The sequence below is a fragment of the Athene cunicularia genome (genome assembly GCF_003259725.1).
Source record: "Athene cunicularia isolate RWA chromosome 7 unlocalized genomic scaffold, athCun1 chr7_part2, whole genome shotgun sequence".
NCBI classification, from domain to species: domain Eukaryota; kingdom Metazoa; phylum Chordata; class Aves; order Strigiformes; family Strigidae; genus Athene; species Athene cunicularia.
In genome coordinates, this window is record NW_020799108.1 from 4,320,779 (window position 1) to 4,345,203 (window position 24,425).

At 42.3% G+C, this 24,425-nt stretch overlaps 2 protein-coding genes across 8 annotated transcripts; one reads left to right on the forward strand and one right to left on the reverse strand.

The window, feature by feature from the left end:
• The first annotated feature begins 39 nt into the window (after positions 1-39).
• On the forward strand, positions 40-16,767 carry ORC2 (origin recognition complex subunit 2). Its single transcript, XM_026853164.1, has 16 exons — positions 40-130; positions 1,076-1,219; positions 1,511-1,597; positions 2,906-2,995; positions 3,766-3,797; positions 5,060-5,117; positions 6,012-6,190; positions 6,773-6,871; positions 8,482-8,591; positions 10,054-10,186; positions 10,567-10,663; positions 12,201-12,347; positions 12,920-13,091; positions 13,393-13,454; positions 14,772-14,890; positions 15,517-16,767. The coding sequence occupies exons 1-16, from the start codon at positions 40-42 to the stop codon at positions 15,601-15,603; spliced, it is 1,707 nt and encodes a 568-aa protein (XP_026708965.1). The 3' UTR covers positions 15,604-16,767.
• Positions 6,751-24,325, reverse strand: NIF3L1 (NGG1 interacting factor 3 like 1). 7 transcript variants are annotated; one of them, XM_026853167.1, is made up of 7 exons: positions 23,945-24,325; positions 23,355-23,798; positions 22,643-22,808; positions 22,077-22,203; positions 21,559-21,697; positions 20,147-20,230; positions 18,822-19,214 (listed from the first exon to the last, which is right to left on the reverse strand). In XM_026853167.1, exons 2-7 carry the CDS (start codon positions 23,788-23,790, stop codon positions 19,030-19,032), a joined length of 1,137 nt encoding a protein of 378 aa, XP_026708968.1. In that variant the 5' UTR covers positions 23,791-23,798; positions 23,945-24,325; the 3' UTR covers positions 18,822-19,029. The 7 variants fall into 7 exon arrangements, with proteins under 7 accessions (XP_026708973.1, XP_026708969.1, XP_026708971.1 ...); XM_026853166.1 differs by having other exon boundaries at positions 23,355-23,847; XM_026853172.1 differs by lacking the exons at positions 18,822-19,214; positions 23,945-24,325 and adding an exon at positions 6,751-6,838 and having other exon boundaries at positions 23,355-23,916.
• Positions 24,326-24,425: the final 100 nt, after the last annotated feature.

Here is a 24,425-nt window from a genome sequence, read left to right on the forward strand (position 1 = left end):
GGTAGCTTTTATTTGCTATATATAAAAAAAAACCCCACCATGAGCCGGCCGGGGGGCCAGGGCCGCGACGCACTGGAGGTGAAGTTCGTGCCTGACGAGGAGGTCCTGAAGCACATTGCTGAGTACACAGGTACGGCCGGCCCGGGGCAGCGCCCGCTCCTGCGCCGGGGCGCTGGGAGAGGGGTCCGAGCAGCCGCGGCGGCCCCCGGGAAGGGAGCCCTTCTCCCACACCCGGGGCGGCTGAGCGCCTTGGCCAGGCTGCAGGCAGGACGAGGCCTTCAGCGTAGTTCCCTCCGACTGTCTCTTCCGTGGTTTATTTCAGTCACTACCTCTGCTGCAGGTGGTGTGGATGCTAGCTCTCCATCCTAGCTCCCCGAGCAGCAGCGTGTGGGTAACAACCTGGGAGGGGAGGCACAAATAGCTTGGCTAACTTCCCAACCCCTGACCTGTTGAAACGTCTACAGAATCAAATTGGAAAGAGTTTCGAGGTGGTTGCTACAGGAGTCGTCTTCTGCAGTTTTGACTGCTTTTAAGGTTTGGAACCTCTGTGGAGATGCTTAAAACTTGCCTGTACAGGACACAGAGCGCCCTGATCAGACTTTGCTGTCGGTCCTGCTTTGCGCAGAAGGTCAGACAGATGGTCTCCAGAGGTCTCTCAGCCTAAATTCTCCGATGAGTGCACTGATGGCCTATAGGCCAGGTCTTTTCCACTTGCTCCCCTTTCCTAAAGGTAGATAGGGGATGCCAAACACCATCCCTTTGCATGCAGTTTGATGCTTTTCTATGCGAGTCACTGCTATTCCTCCCAAACTGTGGAAGCTGGCGTGTGCTGAAATTAGGATCTTTTCCTCATGGACTCCAGGGGCCGGCTTTTGTGGTAAAGGACAAACTAACGGCTGTAAGGTCAGCTGGCTGCCAGGGCACAGACCAGCTTTTTTAGTGGGGCATGTTTTCGGTGTTGTATTTGTTTAGTAGTTTGCACAACACGAGCTTGGTCTCTGAATGGGGTAGCTGCATACTACTGCAATAGAAATAATGAAATAGCAGGACATTAAAGCTTTTATTACGATCCTAGGTATGAAAGTACAGAAGAACAAGACTCAGTTGGTGGGCAGTGTGAAGAGATTTGTGAAGAAGCTTGAGAATATTTCAGATGACGAAGCTCAGGAGATCCTGGAAGAGAAAAACTATGTTGCTGCTCTTGGACTATGTACCCAAGGTATTCGCAGGGGAAAACCTAACACAGCTGTGACTTCAGGAGATTCTTGCGATGTCAAGGTTGTACAATGTTCGTGAAATTGTGTTTGAGGGCTGACCAGCTCTGGCTGTGCTTGTGGTAACAGGTAGAGGAGAAGATAATGATTCTAGGATTTTATTATGATACTTATTTCATAACATGGAGTATAAAGAGTCCTTTGAGCCAAATAGTAAAATGTTGCATTCCATCTTCCCTGGGTTGGGAATATACCAGTGCTTTTTAAATAGCTATAAGTAACATTTCTTTTGACAGATCCAATGGGAAATGGCTCAAGTGTAAGTGGTGGTGAAGTTTACTCGTTCCAGACTCCCAAACGCTCCAGCAAAATGGCAGAGCTGGGTATGTTTTCCTCTTTCTTCTTTCATTCTTAGTCGGGCTATAGGTTTTTTTTGAGTACTCTGCTAACATAGTTTGTCACTTCTGTTTATTCAAAAGGTATGTTTGCAGTATTTCAGTAGCTTTTATCTGGCTCTGAATCAGTCTTCCTCAGAAACAAAAGAACAGGGCTAGGACAAAGCAAAGGCATGGTGGGGATAAAAAAACCCAGATATTAAACACGTAATAAAATCTAAAAGTCTCTTAATGCTGGGAGAACATGTGTGTATAAGTGCCAAAGGATGGCAGATGTTTTAATTGTGTAACTTAGAAGAATATGAGAATAACTTATTATGTAGCAAAGAGTCAAAGAAAGGTTTTCTGTGTCAGGGAATTTCTCCTACTCGGTGTCTGAGTGTGCTTACTAGGCTAACTGTGGACTTCGGAGAAGCAAGCAGAAAGTGGCAGTTCTGGAGAGCGTGGGCTGTTCTTGTTGAAATAAGGTGCTTGAGCACTGCTGCCACTGCGTTTCTTCTTACTTGAAGGGTCTTTGTGTACCCAGCACCACTTGAACTTCATTAGGGTTTGTTGTCACAGCTACTGACATATCCTACAAAGGATGATCCAAGAGAGAGGGGGTCATCCTTCTGTATCACTATACAGAAACTGATTTCCATGCCTATTTACTTATCCTCTGGGCTTCTCCTGTGTCTTGGGAAGTTGTGTGTTTCTTAAACCTCCTGCAGCAGGGTAGGTTTCACTGGTGCTCCCTCCTGGATCCGTGACTCAGCTGGAAACTGAGGCAAGTCATACAATGGAAGGCTGGTTTTCTTGAGGGACTGTTAGCAGGATATGGGGGTCTTCCATATTCAGATCAGTGCTTCAACTTCAGCTTGTGCTGATAAGTAGTAGAAAGAGGTAAACAGAATACAAGAACCCACCTCGTGGGGAACTGATGTGTTTGCTATACCTGATGCTCTACGATGTCCAGTTGAGCAGTTTTAAAGGACTAAGTGAGCATGAGCAAACATTGCTCTGATTTGAAGACATGTGGTCTCCTAGGGAGTAAAATGTGCTTTGCCATTGCCTCAGCTATACTTGTGAAATGAATTAACTGAAGAGTTCAGACTTTGAAAAATCTTTCTTAGGGATTACATTCACCATTAGGGTTAGAAAAAAAAAAAAAAAAAGGAGGTATCTGGTGCACTTCCTGAAATAGCTAGGAAATGAATACTTAGTGTTTCTGGTGTATGGGTTCATGGCTGACTATCCAGAGGTAGGAGTTTTGTACCTGACACATGAAACTTCTCCCCTTCCCCCTGTTTCCTACAGCATCTGAATTAGCCCAGACACCAGGACAGAGTGTTGCACCTGATCACTCCAAGTGCCCAGACAAGACAGCCAAAGCCCCTCAAAACAACAGTAAGTCCTGTGATGCTATGGTGAACTGCAGCTGAGTTAATGAGGGTTATGTTTCTATTTGCATGGTGGAGTGGATGCTTGAGTGCCACTTCTGTCATGCTTGAGTATTCTAGTCAGCTTAATGTTGTAGATGAACTGCTTTGGTATGCGTGGCCTCTGGTTCACCTAGGTGTCACATCTTTATTCTGCCCTGCTGGTGTAGAGAAAACAGGAACTTCTCTCTCATCTGTTGCTGAGACTTAATGATTTCCTCTGTGTTCAACAGAAATGCTTGCATTTTGAGAGAGTTATGAGCTGGGCTGATGTGTTGAGCACCAAATGGGTTGGATTGTGTGGGTGTTCATTTGTAAATTCACACTATTATATAAATTCAAGCACCCAGTGCTGTAGGGAGAAATACAGGTGGGAGAAGTCACTGCAGTGTCAACGCTGGCAAGAGCATGTTACTTTGTGCTCAGAAATGGAGTCCGATGTGCTCAAGGAGAGAACATTAGCTCATTTTTCAGTCTCTTCCCTCTTGCTGATGGCCTCCCAAAGCTGTGACCACAATTCAAAGCTGTCTTCTGTGGTAATAGCATTGACTGTCTTTGTTCTCTCCTTGCCTACCTGTGAGGAACTAGAGGTTTCCCTCATAGAATTAACCACCTGGAGAGCTGATATTCCGGTGCAGTGCACCTTTGAATAGTGAATGCCTGTTTTTCTAATGGACCATCTTGTGCCACTGTTGAAAATGTGCAGTAGCTTGAACAATGATGTTTCTTGCTTTGCAGAACATACCAGTTCAGACAAAGTGCTGCAGAGGGTGAGTGATGACTCTACCTTGCTTGGGGTTTTTTGTGTGTGGTTTTTTTGTCCGTTTTTTTTCTTCACTTTTAAAGCTTGTACTGGCCAATTACTACAGTTCTGGAAAGGAGGGACCTTGAAAAGCCTCATCCACAGTATAGATGTCTCTCCTAATCCAACCGGACAGGAGTAACTCAAGTGAGAACCAGAGCTACCATTAATCAGGACTGTGAGATTTAGAGTCAGTGGGAAAATAGTGGGTTTGATAGCTTAATTAGCATGGGTGAACACTACTTCCTTCCATCACACAAATAAGCATGTTAGGCCCTTAATATGCAATAAAAATCATAGCTTTCCAGTTTCTCACCAAAGTAAGAAACAGCCTTAATTGTAAGGAGTGCTGTTAGAACAGGAATTGGAGATGAGGTGCTATTCCTTTTCTTACTTTAGCACTTGTTTATAAAAAATAAATTGCGATAATGGAGGGGATGTAAGTTGATTGTTATTTTTTGTGATGTTACGGAGAGTTACAGTCCAGAGCTGCCAGTTGTGATGGTTATAAAGAGAGTGCTATGAAACAGTTGGCTTTCTGAAATGGTGTAGCATCATACTAGAAACGTGTGCACAGCTTTTCCGGTATAAGGTTCCAGAATGGGATATGCTTGTTTTGGGATGCCATGTTCACTCCTTAGTGATTTCACATCCACTTTGACAGGGTTAACAAAAGTGTTTCCTAAGTATTGCAGACTTGATCTGGTGTCCAAGACCGTGTGCTCTACACATATGTAAGGAAGATATGCCACTGCAACTTGATGAGCCCAGGCAGCTTGGGTTCCCTTTGCTGTACTTCTTCTGGGCTTAGTATTCTGGGTGGTCTTCTGTCATTCTGGTAGTTGTTTTCATAGTGAACTTCCAAATGACTGAGTAGAGTGTGATGTGGAAGATGACTGCTCTAGGGAGCTGAAACTTTTCCAATTTGTCACTGCTTCGGTTTGACTCTTCCTGAGGGCCCAAGATTGGCATCTTGGTTGGAGATTTCATGGTCTTCTACCCTCCATTTTGGGACATGAGTTGAAAGAATTAAGACCCTTTTTGGAACCTGATCCTGTCCCCTTCTAGCTCTGAATAGCTCTCCATACTTACTGCCTCTGCTTTGCCAGTTTCTTGTGGGCTGAAATAGCTTGGAAATGTAACCTGATTCTACTCCTTGCTTGGCAGAGGGCTGTTTTGAGGAGGTATATGTTTCTTCTTCTAATGAATGTTTTTTCTTTGCTGTTACAGAATAAAAAGAAAGAAATTGTTTCTACCACACCTTACAGACTCAGAAAGAGGCTAACAGGTGAAGATCAACCTTTGCAGTCAGCTCCCACAGTCAGTGAGGCACTGTGTTCAGAGCTGAGTGTTTCTTCTGGTGGGCTTCTGCCTTTAGTAGCAGTCTGACTGAAGCAATGTGATTCATCCTGCAGACTGTAGAAATGTCCTTAAGGAAGTTGGTGTAGACTTTTTCCCTGCAACAGATTGCTACTTAGGTAGGGGGTGGAAAAGTTAGACACACCAAGTTGCTGAACTTCAGTAATATGATCAGAAGAGACAAAACTCTCAGTAATCTGACCTATGTTGACACTTAAGTCTGGCACAATTACTTGAACCAAGTCATAAAACTTTTTGATGATGGCTGGGATATTTATGGTAAAGTATTTCCAATAACTGGTTGGCTCTATGTGCTCAGAATGAATGCACATGAGAGTTTAGTGTGTGGTGTTTCATGTTTTATTTCTTCTTCTGTGTTGAGAGACCCAGACTGAGCCAGATACTGTTTGTGTTCTTCAGTCAACATTGCTAACAGAGGTCTTTTACAAAACCTTTCTAGCAGAGTGTGACCCAGAAGATACTCAAGTTTCATGACTGGCATTTGGAAAAACTGACATAGACATGCTAAGAGAAATAGGGAATTCCTTTGTCCATTTTTAGTCACCTTTTATGGTAGGATTATGTTTCTTAGTTGGTATCATGGGGCAAGTTTTACTAAGCCAGAATTGGTGAGCCTAGAACTGAGAAAGAAATGGCTATGTGTGTTTGCAGTCCTCTTAAGCATTGATTGTACTTTTCTGTGAAATATATTAGGAATCATATGCTTGAAAAACATCTAGAGAATGTGAGAGAGCGAGATGTTGCAAAATGTGTTATGTGTAAGAAGTTGTTGCTAGCTTTTAACCTTAAATTTATGCTGTAGCTCCAGATCCCTATTTAGAAAGTGAGAGTGAATATTCTGCTTCCTGCTCAGAGGAGGATGAAGAAGACCAGAAAGAAGTTAGCACTGTTTTATCAGGTCAAGAGACCCCAGCAAAAACTAAAGCTGCATCTACACCTCCTCCCAGAAACACCCTAGCCAAAAAAAATAAGAACAAGATGGTGAGTATGCAGAAAATATACCCCTGAGCTAGCAAGTGTGAAGAGATGTTTAGTGGCAATAAGCTGTCAGTGACCACACCTAACCTGCTAGACTCATTTCAATCAAACCAGCTGGGTTGGCTTTTGCTGTACTTCTGAGCAATCCCTGTTGGACAGGCATGTGAGCAGCTCCAGAAGGAGAAGTTCTAAGATGTCCATGAAGCAGAAGACCTTGTACTGAGAAAGGATGAAGAAATTGACTCCTGTAGCACCAAAAGAAGCAAGTGTTATGTTCTGGCTTGGTGGTCAGTTTCATTGTCTGATTTCCTTTCAGCACCAGGGCTTCCCACACCCCTTTAGAATTATTGCTGTGTTCTGCTCTCTCAGAATCTCTTTTCTGTGTGTTAAGGAAGGAACCACCTGACTAGGTTAACTTTGGCAGAACACTACTGTAGAAACCATTTTTGCAAATACCTTCTGGCTTTCTATTCATCCTTGCTCTGTGTCTTATATTGGCTATCTTCAGACATGGTTGTGGATCCGAATGGAGAGGGGTAACTTGATAGCAGGAGGGCTGTGGCTGATCTTTCTGTCCCTTTTTAGGGCAACCTGGTGGAGGAATACTTTGAAGCTCACAGTAGTTCCAAAGTGCTCACTTCAGACCGAACGCTGCAGAAGTTGCGGAAGAGAAGATTGAATCAGGTATGCTTCACAGTGAATCACACAACCCTCAGAGCTTTTGATTTCTTTGATGAAGATTTTCCTCATCAGAATTTCCTGATGTTGCTATGTTCACTTTATTTCTGCTGATTACATTCTCAGTGGTAGTGCTGATTTAGGTAGCATTTTAAGCACTATGCCTCCTACTGCTGCTCTGATCACGGACAGTGCCCAGATGTTTGAACCTGAGACTGTAGGGAAAATGCAGGGAGAAGGCACTATCAGGTGACCAGAACAGGTTAAAATTTGTTTTGGGGGAGAGAAGAGAGAAAAGCAGAGCTGTATAGACCTACCTTAAATATGATCACCAAACCAGCATTTTTATCAGTGAAATGCTACAGGGAATTACAAGCCATCTTGTTTATTTGTGTAGAAGAAATGGAGAGAGCCCTTTTCATCTGAGCATTACTGGGTCAAGCCACATGCAGAACTGGGACACTTCTAAATGTTGTCACCTAGTTTGTGAAATGCACTTTGTCCCCTTCCAGTTCCTAGCAGACTGGAATGGTTTAACTGTGAATTATTGCAGGTTTTTTTCCATATGCCATTTCTACAAGACAGTTCAAAGTGCGCAGTTACACTTACAGAGACTGGTACTCAGACAGGTGCCAGGGAAGCATGTAAAATACTTCAGGCTCTTGTGCCTATGACTGTTTTTTGCACTTATCTGTGTTTTAAAAGATGGCATGTATGCTGATTGCCTGATGCCTGCTGTTGTCTGGAATTGCTACCCAGAGCAACATCTGGATTCTTAACAAGTTCTTTCATAATAACTCTGGAAGGAAATCAAGGCTTTCAGTATTAAACCTACTGCTGGCTTCAAAGAAACTGAAGGCTTAGCAGTTCTGTCTTACAATGTTTTATGTTTGTCTGATATATTGCAGATGTCTTTGTGTTCTTTCCAGAGTAAACTGTCTTCTGTTGAAAGGGAGTGGAAAGCAAAGCTGTTAAAATTGAAGAGAAAGCTTGGCCAGTGTAGAATTTATGCCACTTGTCGTGCTACTGTACTGTTTAAACATCAACATCCTAGCATGCCTTTAAAGCTGAATTAATCCTTTAATTTTGATGCTTTTGAAATAATACTTTCTACATACCACTGTCAGCTGCATATGATTCCTTTCTTCTGTATTTCTTTTTTAAGATGATGTCTGTAAGCATTCTCTTGTAGTAATGAACACCTATACCATTGCTAAGAATGTTGATTGAAGTCTTTGTACCTGTGAGCAGGGTTGAAATGTTGCTATCTTCCTGGTACAGTGCTTAGTTCTGTGTAAGCTGAGTGTGTCTCTTACTTCACTAGTGCTTTTCCCATACTCAGCAGGAAGAGAGAAAACAATGAGATATCGATTCTAGTCCTAGTCTGGCTGCCATTTCCCATGATAAGGTTACTTAAGCTCAGCTTTGTTTCTCCAGTAGCAAAAGTGTGCTTAGAGGGGTCTTCATGGAAAAAAATACGAATTGAGTGCACTGCCAGGGAAAACTATTTTCCCTAGCTAGAAAGCATACTAGAGGGCTATTTGTAAGGACTCCAGAATATGTCTTGTTTTCTCTTATCTCTGAATGACTGTCATCTTACCTCTTTCTCAACACAGCAAACACTGCATGACCTTTTGAAAAAAGCTCCCCTTGCCTATGCTGCTGAAATTAAAGAGCTAAACCAGCAACATGAACGTCTGTTCTCCAAGTGGATGCTGCAATTACAGTAAGTATCCAATGAGAATCACTGAAGAAGTCTAGTAAACTGCCACTGCCACTAAACTTACCCTCGTGTCAACGACATCCTGTGGATGACTTAAGGAGTGCCTTTTTTTTCTTTGATTGATTACTTAAATTTAAATTAGGTGATATTAATTTAGTACAATATTTCCTTTATACCAAATCATATCTATCAAGACGAACTCCTTGAACTGAATGTGTGAAGTGAAATGAGGTTGCATCCTGCCTGGCTAGTTTGTCTGTGACCCTGTAAACCAAGCTAGAGGGCATTTACAAAGGGTAAATTCATTTTATGGTAAATTTTCCCATTTACAGGGAACATGAATGATGACAAGTATTCTTTGTGAACAATAAGCTTTGCCTTACAGCAGCATAGTTGGTAGTGAGTAGCCTACTACCAATTTCTTCAGTATGTGGCTATCCTCAGTGATGTAGCAGTTAACTTTGAGTCCCTATGGTACCTAATGATCTAGGCACAAAGAAACCTTAATGCTGTTGGAAACGTTAGCAATATAAATTTTATCTGGGTTTGTGTGTATCTTCAAGGAAGGGAGAAAAGAGTAAGCATCCAGGAAAGCAAATGGGGAACTATAGAGAGCTGTGAGATTGTGAAGTACCTTAGAGAAGGCAGGCCACCAGCTCTGAAGTTAAGTGCTAAGCCAGGAGCAGATGTTAGTGAGGAGAAAGCTCCTTGGAAGCTTTGCAAGGGAATGAAATATAAAGAAATTTGTGGTCCATAGGGAGTGACAGAGCATATTAAAAAGTCATTAGCTTTGAAAGTTGGAGAGTTGCAAGAGTTCTCTGCCTCAGTGATCTGAGTGGAGTTGTTGAACACCTTACCTTTGCCCAGTACTATTTAAGTGACCTGGTCACTGTCTGGACAAGCTAATGCTTTTCCTGCTTCTCAAAACTAAACAGAGTTTTGTGATTGCCTGTCATGTTCTCTTTATGCTTTCCTGCCTCTTTCTCTGTGGAACAATTAAGATAAAAAAGAGATATAAGAATAGTTTAATTTTGCTTTGAAATTGTGCCTGTGAATCAGAGTAGAAAACCACTATGAAGGCTTGCCTTTTTTCTTGTAATTGCTGTGACCCATGGTAAACAGTTTAATACAGTCACTGGTGAGGGGGCAAATGTGAATACTGGTTACTTTTAATTAACTGAAGTTGCAGACCTAGTCTCATATTCTTGGACAATACCATTTTTTTCCTGTAGATGTTTTGCTATGTGTGTGGGCCTCCAGGCTTTTACTAGGATGCATGTGCCACTTCTCAGATTCCTTGCAGCTATCCTTGTTTGTCAGCTGTGAGCTGAAGGTAAACCTGGTGTTGAAACATGAAACTTTTTTAGAGGCAAGATTGCAATGGATCATTTTGCTTCATGAATGTATGAACCCAAAAAGGGACTTGTACTTTTTTGATTCAGTGTATTTGCTCACTTTTCTGCAGCTTGGGTTTCAATATTGTGCTTTATGGACTGGGCTCAAAGCGTGATTTGTTAGAGAAGTTTCGTACCTCTGTGCTCCAGGAATCTGTTCACCTTGTGGTTAATGGATATTTCCCCAGCATCACTCTGAGATCTGTAAGTGTGGGAAAAGCTTATGGGTTTATCTAATCATCCTGTGTTACAGATACCTCTAAAATCTTTCAGTAGCAGCAGACTCTTGAATGAAGAGCAGTTCCTATCTCTATATTAAGAGTTTAAAGAAATGAGTCCATGTGTTTTCCAAGAAATTGCACTAATTCCTGTCATTAACTGATACTCATTAGTCCAAAGCCTTATTTTATGCCACTGTTTTAAAAAGGGTTAGAAATTTTTGGTTTATGTTCGCTGTTTTGGGGATTTGATGGTAAAAACCAGATTACCTCCCTCATGACAGTCAAGAGCTCGGTTTCAGATTTTCTGCACTAGGTCCTTTGGTGCCAGAGCCCTTCAAAAGGGACTCCTATTTTCTTTTTCAGATTCTCAACTCCATCACAGAGGATGTACTGAACCATATAGGGACCTTCCGCAGCCCCCCTGACCAACTTGAATTCATCATAAAAAAGTTTAAAGAAGGTAAAATGACTAACTTCATTCATAGAAATGTTAGAGTCCACTTACTGTTAGGAGAGTCTGGACATTTTCTTTCCTTGTAGTTTTCAATATGTGCAGTTACAGTTTCTTAGTTTATTGTAGCTAGTGTACTTTCTTGCTTGTAATTTATGCCACATATATGAAGACATATATGCATCAGGAGTATGTATTTGCATGATCCCAAGCTGTTACCTCAGTCAGTGTTTCACACACTAAGTTCTGTAGAAGGGGAAGGAGGAAGGCACGACAATTCTAAAAAGACAGAGGCTCCTTAACCCTTTGACAAACTGAAATGTTCGTCTCTTTTGCATTTAGCACAGTGCCTTTGTGAACACACAATGTTTCTGTAGCCATGTATTTCCTTGTGGAAGACAGTATAGGTAAACTCCAGCTACATGATGGAAGATGGTTCTTAGTGGCTTTTTGAGAATCTGATACAAACCTCACTGAAAACAGAACAAAGAACTTGAAAACAATTTGGCATGACAGTTTCTGACAGATACCAAGTCCTTTGAGCTCCTCTGGAAAATCACGGCCTGTGGATCTTTCCATAAATTTCAGTATAAGATGGATTAAGGCTTAAATTTACATGGTTTAGTGGAATGGACGTTTAAATTTAATATAGGCAAATACTGACATTAAGGTGAAATAAAGGACAGTGGTGTCAACCACGTTAAAATTGGCTTCAAAAGCAAAATTAAACAGGTATTGCCACACAGAATGCTTGCTAAATCCTTTTTGAGTGTCCATTTTACTGCTTGTGTATAAAGACACAAATTGCCATGGAATCTTAATTGTACCTGGCATGGGCATTGAAGTGTTTACATTCTGTTTTCAATCATCACCTTATGAGTATTTCTGGTAGACTAAGTGAAAAAGACTGATTAAAGGTGGTACCCACCTGAATATACATAAATCGGTCTTGTGTAGTACACTATGGCTGATCTCACTGGAAGTCTGAGGAATCTTTGGTTTCCATTGGCAGCTAAGTAAGCATTTTTGCACAAAAAATTGCTTCTGTTCCAGAATTGTTTCTGGACTCAGGAAACAGCTGCTCCCAGGGGTAAGTACAACAGCAACAAGCTAGCCAGAAATTGCAACATCTACTATTTGCATTATCCGAGCTAAGTCTTTGCAACTTCCTTTGAGGACTCCGTGGGAGAGATTTCAGATGAAGTTAGTATGCTTTGGATCCAACTCTAAACAGAAAATGCATTTTCATTGTGTGAGGAGGAGCTTAAGGATCCTGGTCATGTAACTCAAGCAGCTGAACAAACAAAAGAACTGTAACTGTGATGAGAACTGATTAAGTGAATTGAGAAAAAGCCTTTTAGGTGCTCAGAAACACCAAGTGTGGGTTAAAGATCAAAGTAAGCTGTGCAAGGAAAGTGCTTTGGTATTGGAGTGATGAATATGGACCTTAATGGAATAGACTTGTCTTAGGCTGCACTGGGAATGGGAAACCATTTTGTGTGCAGTGTCTTTGATTGGTTCTCTGCTGTTTTTTCTGACCTTGCAGATTCATCTTTAGAGCTCTATGTCCTCATTCATAACCTGGACAGCCAGATGTTGAGAGGAGAAAGAAGTCAGCAGATCCTTGCACAGTTATCCTCTCTGCCTAGTATTTACCTCATTGCTTCTATCGATCACATCAATGCTCCTCTCTGTGAGTCCCCTTGGGCCTGATGTCGCAAAGAGAGAAGAATCTGTGTTCTACTTTGGGGCTGCTGAGCATGTTTCATAAGCTTATATATTACTCTTGATGTGCAAAATAGATCTGGTATTGTATGTATGGTGTTAGCAGCTAGAAGCCCCAAGTGGGACTGTGTCTGTGTTGAACCAAAACTGTATAAAGATACTGATAACTACCAGTCACTGATCATAATATACAAATAGACTCCAAGCTTCTGGCACTGATTTACAGACTTACTGAAATGGAGATTGGATGTTATGTCTGTCACTGCATCTAAACAATTTTGTTTATCAGCCAGAAGTTCTTTGCACACTGCTGACTCTGAAAGGATTTACAGTATATCTGTGAAACTGGTATGAAAAAGGGATGCGTGCAAATGTTTTGTTGCAGAGAATTTGTCTTGTTTGAACTGCATGTATCTGGGTGTATGTATTGTGAATTTCACAAGGCTACATTGTTTTCTCAAATCCTACAGTAGAACCAAGTACATTTTAATATTGCTTGTTTAACACCTTAGAAAAGCTCTTTCTTTTCTCTCTGTCTAGTGTGGGATCAGGCAAAGCTAAGCCTCTACAACTGGCTTTGGTATGAAACAACCACATTTAGTCCTTATGTGGAAGAAACATCTTATGAGAACTCACTTTTAGTACAACAATCTGGATCTTTGGCTTTGAGCTCCCTAACGCATGTCCTGCGCAGTCTCACTCTCAATGCCAGGTAGGACGCTGTTATACTTGATAGCAGCACTTGCTGAGGATCCAGTCCTTACTCTGGCCTACACCTAGCAGGAGGCAGGCCCTGTTTTCTGAACAAGAGTGTTCAAGACGAAGATGTTAGGTCCTTGGTTCCAACTGGTTGGTTACTTTAAATGAACAGTGTTTGGATAGCAAGCTGTGTCCAGTGATAAGATTCATGCACAAAGTCCTGGTCATGAGGGGAAAATCAGTTTATATTTTCAAACGGTGGGGTGTTTTGTGTTGGTTTTTTTTTCCTTTTGATTTTCCGCTTCCCTTTTTAGGGGAATATTCAGACTGCTTGCTCAGTACCAGCTGAAGAACAAGGACAACCCATCTTACGCAGGTACGTACCCACCTTTTCTCATCTGTTTGGAGTGTTGCCGTTGCCAGCTCAGTCACAGCAGCAACTGGATTTCGTTATGCAGGTTACATCACTGGCAACAGCAGTGCTGTAATGGTTGGCTCAGTGAGATTCAGTGGCACAGCCTGTCTTTCTGGTCAATAGACTGGCTGGTTTGAAGGACCTCCTGTCATGATTTAACCCCAGCTGGCAACTAAGTACCACCCAGCTGCTTGCTCAGAGATAATTGGAAGGTAAAAGAGAGAAAACTCATGGGTTGAGATAAAGACAGTTTAAGAGGTAAAGCAAAAGCTGCACATGCAAGCAAAGCAAAACAAGGAATTCATCCACCACTTCCCAGCAGCAGGTGGGTGTTCAGCCATCTCCAGGAATGCCAGGGCTCCATCACACATAATGGTTACTTGGGAAGACAAACACCATCACTCTGAACATCCCTGTGTTCCTCCTTCCCCCAGCTGTATATGCTGAGCATGATGCCATACGATCTGGGCTAGCCCTTGGGTCAGTTGTGGTCAGCTGTCCCAGCTGTGTCCCCTCACAACTCCTTGTGCACCCCCAGCCTGCTCGCTGGTGGGGTGGGGTGAGAGGGAGAAGAGGCCTTGACTCTCTGTAAGCACTGCTCAGCAGTAACTAATACATCCCTGTGTTATCAACACTGTTTTCAGCACAAATCAAAAACACAGCCCCATACTAGCTACTGTGAAGAAAATTAACTGTATCCCAGCACACCTCCTCTTACTGTTGTCTGCTTTGATGTTTAGATGTGTCTGAGACCATCCATAGGGGACTGTGGAGTTAAAAAAATTAATATAAAGGAAGAATATGAACTTGCATAACCAACACTTAAAAGGACCAGGGAAAGACAGGAGATTGTGTTCCCATGCTGCTCCTTTCTAAGTGACTTCTGATGTGTCCCTGCTTTCTAAGATACATGTGGAATGTTCTGTCACTGTCTTAACAGGTGCTGCAGGGGATATGAGTAACGTGTTAATGGTAAAGAAAGTTGGAAGATAATGGAGTTGGAAATTAAGAGAGATTAACCATGTTGGGAAGTGCATTTAAAGTGCTATTAAAATTCCATTAAGCAAACAGGGTGACTGGAATGTTAATTCAGCTGATTTACATTAATTACTGAAATATTAGCTCGGCTGTATACTTGAAAGAAGCAGTGATATTACTGTAGAACTGTGGTCTGAGACAAAGCTCAGTTTGAAGTTGGAGAGAGTATGTGGTGTTAGACCTGGAAAAATGACAGTCTTACCACTTCACTTTCTTGGTTTTGCCTTTTTCTGTCTGCAGGCCTGTCTTTCCAAGACTTCTACCAGCAGTGTCGGGAGGCTTTCCTTGTGAACAGTGACCTGACGCTCAGGGCACAGCTGACAGAATTCAGGGACCACAAGCTCATCCGGACCAAGCGGGTGAGTTGGGGGAAGAAGATAATTCTGGGTATTCAGCCACCTTAAACAAAAAACATGCTTTCTTGCTCCCTAAGACACCACTCTAGAGCTCACAGTGAGTCTGTATTGTTTGAAGCACTTAGGAACTAGCAAAGGGCTGAACTTCTGTAATTGCAGCTCTTTCCATGCCTCCAGTTTGTCAACACCCTTTACATGAACAGGGGCCTGTAAAAATGCAGTGTGCTTTTGTTACTCAGCAATCTACAGGTCTCCTTCCTGAAGACCATGAGAAGTAACTGCAGCCTGCCAGTCTCCTTCCAGTAGTTCCCTGTATTTGCACAAGGGAAGAATGCAGGCTAGTCCTCATAATGAGCAGTGCTAGATGTGAGAACACAGAATTGAGGAGCTGTGTAGTGTCCAACTAGCGTAACCCACCAGAAGATTTTCCATATACTGACTTATCTCAGTATTTGTGCATTTCCAGTGTTCCTCTAGTGAAACATTCCTGGGTTTTAGCAACATAGTTCTGAACGCTGGCCAGCTCTCACCCAGACTGCAAATCAACTTTAGCATTGCAGTGCTGTCTAGTGGCTTGCATTGCACTGTGCACTGGTGTTAACAGGATGTGTATGCATGTCTGTTCTCAGGGAGCTGATGGTGTGGAATACTTATTAATTCCTGTAGATGACAGTACCTTGGCCGACTTCTTAGAGAAAGAGGATGAAGATATCTAACGTCTCTCTATTCTCAAAGCATCTATGGCAATTGCTCTCAAGGGCTGCTGGAGAGGGGCTGCTAGAGGGATCTCTCTCCCTCCAACTCCAAGGCTGCTGGACTACTCAGTGAAATGTAATAATTGTAATGAACAATGCTCGTTGTTCAACTACTTCAGGTAGTTTGGAATGATGACTTCTGTAAGCAAGGCATCTCTTGCTCTGTAGTTGGATTTGTCTGCTTTGTCTTTTAACTCAGATGATGTTGCCTTCGTATCTATGCAGCCAACCTTAAGTAAAGCCAGAAAAACTTGGTAAGATTGTGCCTTCTGCTCTCTACCTCACCAGACGTGAGGGTTTGATTGGAGCAGTTTACTTGGGAAGTGCAAATCACTAAATGGTCAGAGCTTTAGTTTGTACTAGTGCAGCTTTTCTCAACTGAGTGCTTGCAAGTACTCTGTTACCAGTTAGACAAGCTTCCAGTGTATGAAGAAGCCAAGATTTAGAATGCTAAGAGACCTGCCTTGACTGCTTGAGGAGAGGAGGAACTAGTGGCTGTGGGACACCGTGGGGAACTTATTAAATTCTGGCAATAGAACTGAAGGACTTGCCCCAAACCCAGATCCTTTTATAAGATTTAGATAATCAAAATTGTGATGGACTGAAGTCATTGCCTGTTGGTGAGGGTGAGAGGATCCAGCTTCTTTTCATCTACATTCCAAGTTGCAATCCAGGAATATGAAGAGGCTGTGAAGTTTTTCTGTTTATTTTTTAAAAGCTTGATTGTATGTATGTATTTTTTACATCAGGAGTGTCCACTGATCCCGGAGGAGGCCTTAAATGCCACTTACAAGCTCTCCCTTTTTTTAAGCCCTTAGAGACTGGGAGACTGCTGAAGTTTGACAGCTTTTCTTCACTTTTTTTTCTCAGGTATGTGGGAGTAAGCCCTATAGTTCCATCAGCTGTAGTCTGCCAGCCAGACTTCAGGGACTCTGTATGTGTAATATTTGGTAGCTGTGTTACAGCTCAATGTTGTAATAGTTCAATCAAATAAAATACTTCATTAATTTTCATTAGCTTGTCTTGTCTTCCACAATCTTGTTACAGGAAGATAGAGATCCTTCTTGGCAGTTGTGTGAAAGCCTAATTTTCATTATTACATCAAATATCTGTGCAAATCCTCATGCAAGGTATCAAAATTAAAAATAGTTTGCCTGCCTTTTAATATCAGTATATAGCTTTTGAAGGGAACCAAAACATCACATGGAATAATAGTTACCTGCTCTACTCCTCACTGACAGAAGCAACAGAGGTTTACAGTCTGACTTTTGTTTGTATTGAAAAAGTGGGGTTATCTACTTAACCCACTGACAATTTGATTCTTCAAATATAGGACTTAATTTTTGCTGTAGAGTCTGATGGGGAAAACAGTTACATGCCAGCAGTACTCTCCAGCTTCCCCACCCCAAGAACATTTTCCAACTGACATTCACTTTTGGTAGCACCTGCATCTGCATTTTACAGGCTGCAATTCCAAAACTTTGCAAAATGCCTCAGACCCTGCCCAAGACTACTTGGGCTACCATCAGAATCACTAAAACTAGGACCAAGGCATTGTGTCTTACCCAAGTTCTATAAGTTAGGTGTAGAGTTCAACAAAAAGAACTCTGCCACTCGAAGTGATGCATTTTTGGAACAATTATTGTAGCTAACCAGCAACCACATCCTGTTTTGCAGCCCTTTGACTCTCTCCACACTTCCTATGAAACTCAAGATTTAATTTATCTTCTGAGTCCATGTGGAAGACACTACCTAACGTTCACAGATAGTGATACCATGGTGCATTTTCAGTGCAATTACATCTAGTTTTCTAGATGTGAAATTTGTTTTAATAAAGTGCTATAATCATCCTGAGTTCAGAGTTACCCGCTAAGAATTTTGGTAGGCTACCAGATGCCCATCCAGGCCAAGAGGATGGCTGCAGGAGACAACACACCATCTGCTAAGAGAAGGTTAAGTTTGAATCAGTTTTTGGCTGCTGCTGATTCTGTGATACAAGCATGCAAGCTAAAGAAAATTACTGTGAATTAATTTTTTTGTGTTAAAAGTATTTTACCCTGATTTAATGCTATTTCTGGACAATTACCCCATCTATGCATTAATTCTCTTCTGTCTTGAATTCTGTGTATGTACTAAGGTAGTAGTATTTTCATGTCTTCTTTTCATCATACGGACCTGCTGGATTTGAAGGAATCACTCCTAAGGTAGTAGTATTTTCATGTCGTCTTTTCATCATACGGACCTGCTGGATTTGAAGGAATCACTCCTAAAATCCTTTCCTTGGGAAAGAAGAAATTCTTCCAATTTCCTGTTCCTCAGCTTACTGAGAGGTCTTTGTGGTACTGATAAGAACAATGGCCTTTATATAGCCTCAACAGCTTCAGATAATACTGCAATCATCTCCTTCCACTTACAGTTAAGTGGAACAAAACAGATGCAGTTTTGTGGTAAAGACAGTGCTTTATGTTAACTTAAAAGGATGGTGCCAAGATCTTTACAAATTTGCAATGGCAATATTTTCATTTTGTTTAAATATTCTTCTGGTGCGCACATAATCCAGAGATGGTAAGGTACGCAACTGGGAGATATTTTTCTTTCAAAAAAACCACAACAGAGAATAACTTGAAAAATAAAACCCAAGCATTATCAGTGGTAAAAATGCTACTTGTTCACTTTTAGTGATCCTGTAATTAAGAACAATAGTTATAGAAACTGCTTTTAAAAGAAAGTAATGAAGGCACATTAAATTCATTTACAGCTTTGTTAAGGAATTGAGTTTTAACCTTCCAAAGCTTTTTTAATTGAGAGTCCTTCTATTAAAAAGCATTAAAGCTGCATTGATGGTAGATTGTGCAATTGAATGCTAGTACCAAATACCTGCACTGTGTTCTATATTTGCATATGATTGGTGTCTTAATAAATCTGTTAATTCAAATGGGTGATCCATACCCTTTCATTAACTACTCTGAAGAAATTTATTGGCTAAAATATCATGACTTGCACTGACACAATCTGACATAACTGCAGTAGGGTAGAATAGCTTGTGTAAGCTTAAAACTGGAGATAAGTCAAGTTTTTATCTTGCCCAAACCAGTCCTTGAGTATCACAGGTACCAAATGTATCTAATAAATGTATGCAGTAACAGTAAATATATTCAAGTGCAGCCCAGTAATTGAGCACATCAGTCTTCTGTAGCCCAAACCAAGCATTTATTTTATCTTGCAGATGACAAAATATATCCCAGATTTTGAGGGAACACAGAATACAATCATTCTGTACCGAACCAATTCAGAGCATTGTCATTAAGCTTGCAGTTGGATAGGTCTGTGCAGGATACCATGAAACTCTTGACTGAATTCTCTCACTCCTGCGTTTTGTTTTTTTTCCTATGCCACCTGGAGGGGATCTCTATCTTTCTCAGACACAATTATGTTGATTTTGTTCTGTAGATGGATAGCTAGCATGTCACGCAGCTCTGGCAAGAAGCCTCGCTCAGTGTTACTGTGCTCACACAGAATAACACTTATCCCATTGGCAACTGCATCCAGAACATCATGGTGGGACATCTCTCCTGCCATTTTAAGGAAAAAATACCATGTAGATCACCAACAGTACAGTTTAGGTAACCAGTTCTTTGCAATGCGTACAGAATCTTAACTAGAGGCTGGGAAGACTTAACAGGGGATAGAGCCCCTCAGGGGGAACGCAACAGTGCTCAGTGTAAGAACATGGAACACTCTAGTGCCTCTTGAAGGACTTTGAGCTGATATCCCCAGTTATCAAGTGAGATAAAACCACAGAAATTCCTTGCCCTCTCTGAGTCGTGGTAGATTCTGCCATATCAGGCAGTAACTAAGAGCGCATAGAGTGGTTTGGAAGTGGGCTGTCTGGCTGTCATGTGGGCTGCTGTAATGGGGGATGGCCACTGGGAAGCCTTGGCAGGGGTTGTCTGAGGGTCAGCTCTGCAGGGCTGCCTGGAAGGGGGGGAGACAGGACATGCCTCACCAAAGAACTTGCCCGAATGAAGTCCTAGAGGATGCAAGGCCGGCTGCGCCTATTGAACAACCTGTAGGGAGTAGCTGTCGTGCTGTCGGGAAAGACGATAATGCGCTAAGTGTCCCTTTGGTAGACTACGTTATATTCCATTTTCCATTAGGGAATTCTGTAGGAAACTGAGGAAGTACCGTGTGTCTTGCCAAAGGAGAAACACACAGCAGGTTGCAACAGACTGCCATCAACACTGATTCTGTGTTGAAATAATAATGCACATATAGCAGTGTTTTAATTCCAATAACCTGTGTGGCTCTGCCACACATCCCTCTGATCCACGTGATCTCTAATGTTGTTATTCTGTCATTCCAATAAATAACTGTTCCTCAGTTATAACAGGTAATTCCTTCTGGCCAAATCTTTTAACAGCCAGTCAACTCTCCTCTTTTTTTCCTTTTTCTTTTCTAGTGACTATTTTTATAAAGATCATGAAACAGCAACACAATCTTTTACCTGTGAGATAGAGGTCAGCTTCCACTCCCTTCAGGATGCTGCTCCCAGACCCAGCACAGAGAGCAGCTTTCTTCACTGGGGATTCTGCAGGACACAAGGGGCCACAGTTAAAGTCCTTTCCCTCTGTTCAGCCCTCATGTCACTATTGCTATAATTTCACAGTAACTACCACCTCCATTTTAGGGCCAATGTAAATTTGTTGGAGGAAGACACACATCTGTCAGCCTGAAAGTCATGGGCCTATAACATCTCTAATCGTACAGCAGAATTCTCTGTGTACTAAAGATACATAGATTTTCTTCTTCAAGGGGTAGGAAAGTTTGCAGAAAACTACTGCACAGAGGCTGGCTCCTGGCTAGCTTTCTCCTAGTGAGGTGTTCTTGTTTTCTGAACCCTTTAATAGGCTGTTACTCTTTCCAGGACTCTCATGTTCCACCATCATTAGTTTTCCAAGTAATCATGCTGCTAAGGCAGCATTTTGCCTCTTGAGATATACTAGTTCCTAACTTTGAACTCTCCGAAGACCAACATGATGCAAGCTGAGAGCTGCTCCATGCCATTAAAAATTTGCCTGTTTGCTGTGATTGCCGATTCCAAGCTATTACATATGTGACAGTGACAGGAAATGTAATTCTCCATACATATTATATTCACTAAAGAGAGGGGACACATGACAGTTTTCAAATTCTATTAAGGTTTTACAGTATGTTGCCATGTAATTACTGCTGATGTAAGTGGAGTTGCACCACTGCAATCCTACACCGTGAGGCTTCAAAATAGTTTGGGGGTTTTTAGTGCAATTGATAGTATAAGAGGCTTCTAGTGACTTCTGTCTCTTTAGTTAGAGAGTTCTCAACAAATTTACTCTCACAAATTCTAATCACTATGCTCCTTGGAGATTATGGTAGGTAACTGGGATAAGAGGATGCTTGCTCCACATTTACTGGTGACCCACTGTTTCAGCTAGGATAGTTCACCTTCTTTGCCACTATTTCTCTTTTGTTAAAACCTGGATGGTTACATGTTCAAATGCTTTGAAATTTAACATTTAATCACAAAATGGAGTGTACAATGAAGTGGTACACATTTGTGTCTGAAATCCTAGGGAAAAAAGTCTTAGTCCTTATACAAATTATGAAAAGGGATGTCTCGAATTCAACTTGTGCTGTCCCTTCTTCACAGTGACAGCTTAATATAGAAGTTCCAATCAGAAATACAGATGAGATGCTTTTTGCATGATTGTATCCTGTAAATTCTAAAATCCTGTTTCTTGTCCTTAACAGTGCTTCATACTACTTAGAAGTAAACCTGTCCAGGGCAGCAGTATTTCACACACTCATGCACGCACTCACGCTCGTCATCTTCTTGGAATACTAGTTCTCATGGACAGTCTTACTTGCAGGGCTGTTTACCTAGTGTCTTGCCCATTCCCACAGCTAAGCGGATGTGGGGTAATTTTAGGTGGCTTTTGATACGCTCAATTATGTCTGACAAAGAGACCGGTTCGCTCAGTGTGCACAGACGTCCCATTCCGGTATGGGGAAGAAGAGGCTGAAAATAAATTAAAATTGTTGTGAGAAAGCTGACTCCATAAATTTGCATTGCACTGCTTTCCATACTGTACAATGATGAGTATATTGGGCATTCAGGAATGCCTCTGAACATTAAAAAAAAATATCTATGTGATGTTCTTAAATGTAATGTACTAACTACACTAGTTATTGGAACTGATTTAAGAATTAGTCCAGCCCACAGAATTATTTTCATTGTTTTGGAAAATGTGCATGGCTTGAAATCTCCACAGGCCAGGATTTCAGAGCACTGATGGAGTAGCAGAGGAAACCTGTGATGCTACTGACTACTGGATTTCAGTGTTCAGGGCACTCAAAAAAGTAATACATTAACTGGAAGTAATACATTATTTGGTTACCTTCTGTAGTAAGACAATCTCGGTCTTGTGATAAAGAAGGCTGTTCTGAGACAATAATGCCACCACCTCCACCAGTGCTGTCTGAGAGCAGTTCAAACTCACTCGTGTTTGCTCCTCACCTTCAACCCTGAGGAAAGATATGCTTGGTGCTTGCTAAGAAACTAGATAAAATTTAAGAATCATATTAATATAAAACAAAGCTTTTATATCCCAGTGGCTATTCTACTACAGAGAAAGGAAAAAATAAGGGATTATAATAGCCTATCCTAGTCTAGTCTACTCTCTCAGAAGAAACAGATACAGGAATTTCTCAACCGTCCTCATCAAATTTCCTCTTAATACTCTTTGCTACCTCTAATATATGTGATGCTAGACTGAGCTGCTGTTACCTATTAGTGTAACATAGATTGATCAGGAAGGGATGATTATTCCTTAAGTTTCTACATATGCTGCTGAAAATAATAGCAGCAGTGCACAGAGAAACAAAGTGATTACAACTATAAAATGCAGCAACTTACTGTTTCAAACAACAGAAAGAATAGAACATTAGAGAATGAAGCAGATACCTGGCAAGGAGAGTAGTTAGACAGGAGATCTCTGGGATGTCTTTGATTTTGGACATCACTGTGTCCAGATGCTCAGGGTTGTCTGCACAGAATTCTACCCGGTGAGTGCCCTCTGCTGGATAGCTCGGTGCAGTTGATGGATGCAGTGGGACAGAAGTACAGGCACCTGAGAAAACAATACAAGATTGCTGTTTTATAAGGCTGGATAAGTATTCTAATACTGATTTAGCGCATATGCTAAAGAGGTGCAACAAAAAGATGCAAATATTGCACTTGAATCCATTCTCCCTGACCAGAAGCGATGACTTCTTGCCCTGTTGTCTCTATTAGGCACAATACGGGATAAAAGTCTAAAAGAATTTCAGACACCTTAAGTCCTTTGCAAACAGTGAGATCTTGCACTTTATAAATTAAGGGTGGCGATTTAAAGTCAGTGGTCTAAACTTTGCAACCAATGCTGCACTGGTTCTGACCACAGTCATGCATCTGAAAATGTCCTCTCGTGTTTGTACCTGGTATTCCTCACAAAGATAAATTCCCTAAAATACATTTAGGGTACTTAGAAGCATTATACTGGGGGGAAAAAAGGAAAAAAAAAAAGTCCTCAGATCATGTTTGTAAAAGCTGGAAGAAAGGAAAATGAGGGAAGGACCCCCCCGTAAGATAGCATATAATGATGAACCATTTTAACTTTTTTTAAACAGACTCTCACCAAGTCCCTTTGTTAGCCAGTTATTGACTCCATGAGGTATGGCATCATACGCCGTATGCGGAGAGTAAATTCCGATTCTGTGCTCCAGGGCTCGGACCACCAGCCGTTCCTTCCAGGTCTTCCATGTTACTCGCTTGAGTGGTGTGAATACAGGAGGGTGGTAAGAAAGAATGAGGTCTGCCGCCTTGTGCACTGCTTCTTCCATCACCTCCTCGGTGAGATCGTTAGTGAGGAAAAGGGTCTTCACAGTGTGGGGAGGGCTTGGTTCCACCAGCAGCCCCACATTGTCCCAGCTTTCAGCCAGGGAGAGGGATGCAAAGTCATTGAGGGCAGAAACGAGCTCCCCGAGGTTCATGAGGGAGCGTGAGGGCAGGTGGCCCCAAGCACGGAGGCAGCGGAGAGGCCGGCGAACCAGCTGTGTGCCGGGCAGCAGCATGCAGCTATCTGTAGAGGGGGCAAAACCACGCAGGCATAAGCCCTGGGAATTCACTGGCTGGAAGAGCAGAGTGAAGAGCGTTCAAGCTGAGAATGCCGCCCCGCTGACAGAGGGCAGCGCGGTCCGGCCTCCTGCCTCTGGGAGGTGCAAGTACCTCAGATCGGCAGAAAAGGAGCGGTAGCTCCGAGCCGTCGCTGCTCAGGTGGGAGCCGAGGGCCGCTGGGTTGCGGTGAGCGCTCTCGGCCCTTGGGAGGCTTAACCAGGGTGTGCTCGTCCTGGCGCCTCGTCGCCTCGACCGGCAGTAGCCGGGGTGAGGGGCCGGGCCGCGGCGGGCGGGTCCGCCGGCGCCTGCCTGAGGCCTCGCCAAACCTGGGGGCTGCCCAGGGAGGGCAGCACCCGCAGAACAGAGTGGCGTCTAAAGCTGTTGATTTCCACAGAACTGCGGTTTATCATCATCGTTCCAAAGGCTGTTCTTTGAAACTACTACTAAGATAAAGGAAGTTTGATCCTGTGCTTGAATGCAGGGACCTGCCTGTGGCAGCTGTCAGAAGGTGGCTCCAAATCACACCTCCATTTAGGTCCTGGCATGTGGCTTTCTTTTACCTGTTAATTTCTGTCATTTATAAAAAAAAAAA

What these genes read in the sequence shown, in the direction of transcription:
- ORC2 (XM_026853164.1), top strand. Translation starts at nt 40, where the DNA reads ATGAGCCGGCCGGGGGGCCAGGGCCGCGACGCACTGGAGGTGAAGTTC. An exon ending in CCAGCATCACTCTGAGATCT is followed by an intron (nt 10,187 to 10,566) that starts GTAAGTGTGGGA and finishes TTTCTTTTTCAG; the next exon opens with ATTCTCAACTCCATCACAGA. An exon ending in AGCTCATCCGGACCAAGCGG is followed by an intron (nt 14,891 to 15,516) that starts GTGAGTTGGGGG and finishes GTCTGTTCTCAG; the next exon opens with GGAGCTGATGGTGTGGAATA.
- NIF3L1 (XM_026853167.1), bottom strand. Translation starts at nt 23,790, where the DNA reads ATGCTGCTGCCCGGCACACAGCTGGTTCGCCGGCCTCTCCGCTGCCTC. An exon ending in CTAACTACTCTCCTTGCCAG is followed by an intron (nt 22,204 to 22,642) that starts GTATCTGCTTCA and finishes ATCTTTCCTCAG; the next exon opens with GGTTGAAGGTGAGGAGCAAA. An exon ending in AGATTGTCTTACTACAGAAG is followed by an intron (nt 21,698 to 22,076) that starts GTAACCAAATAA and finishes ATTTATTTTCAG; the next exon opens with CCTCTTCTTCCCCATACCGG.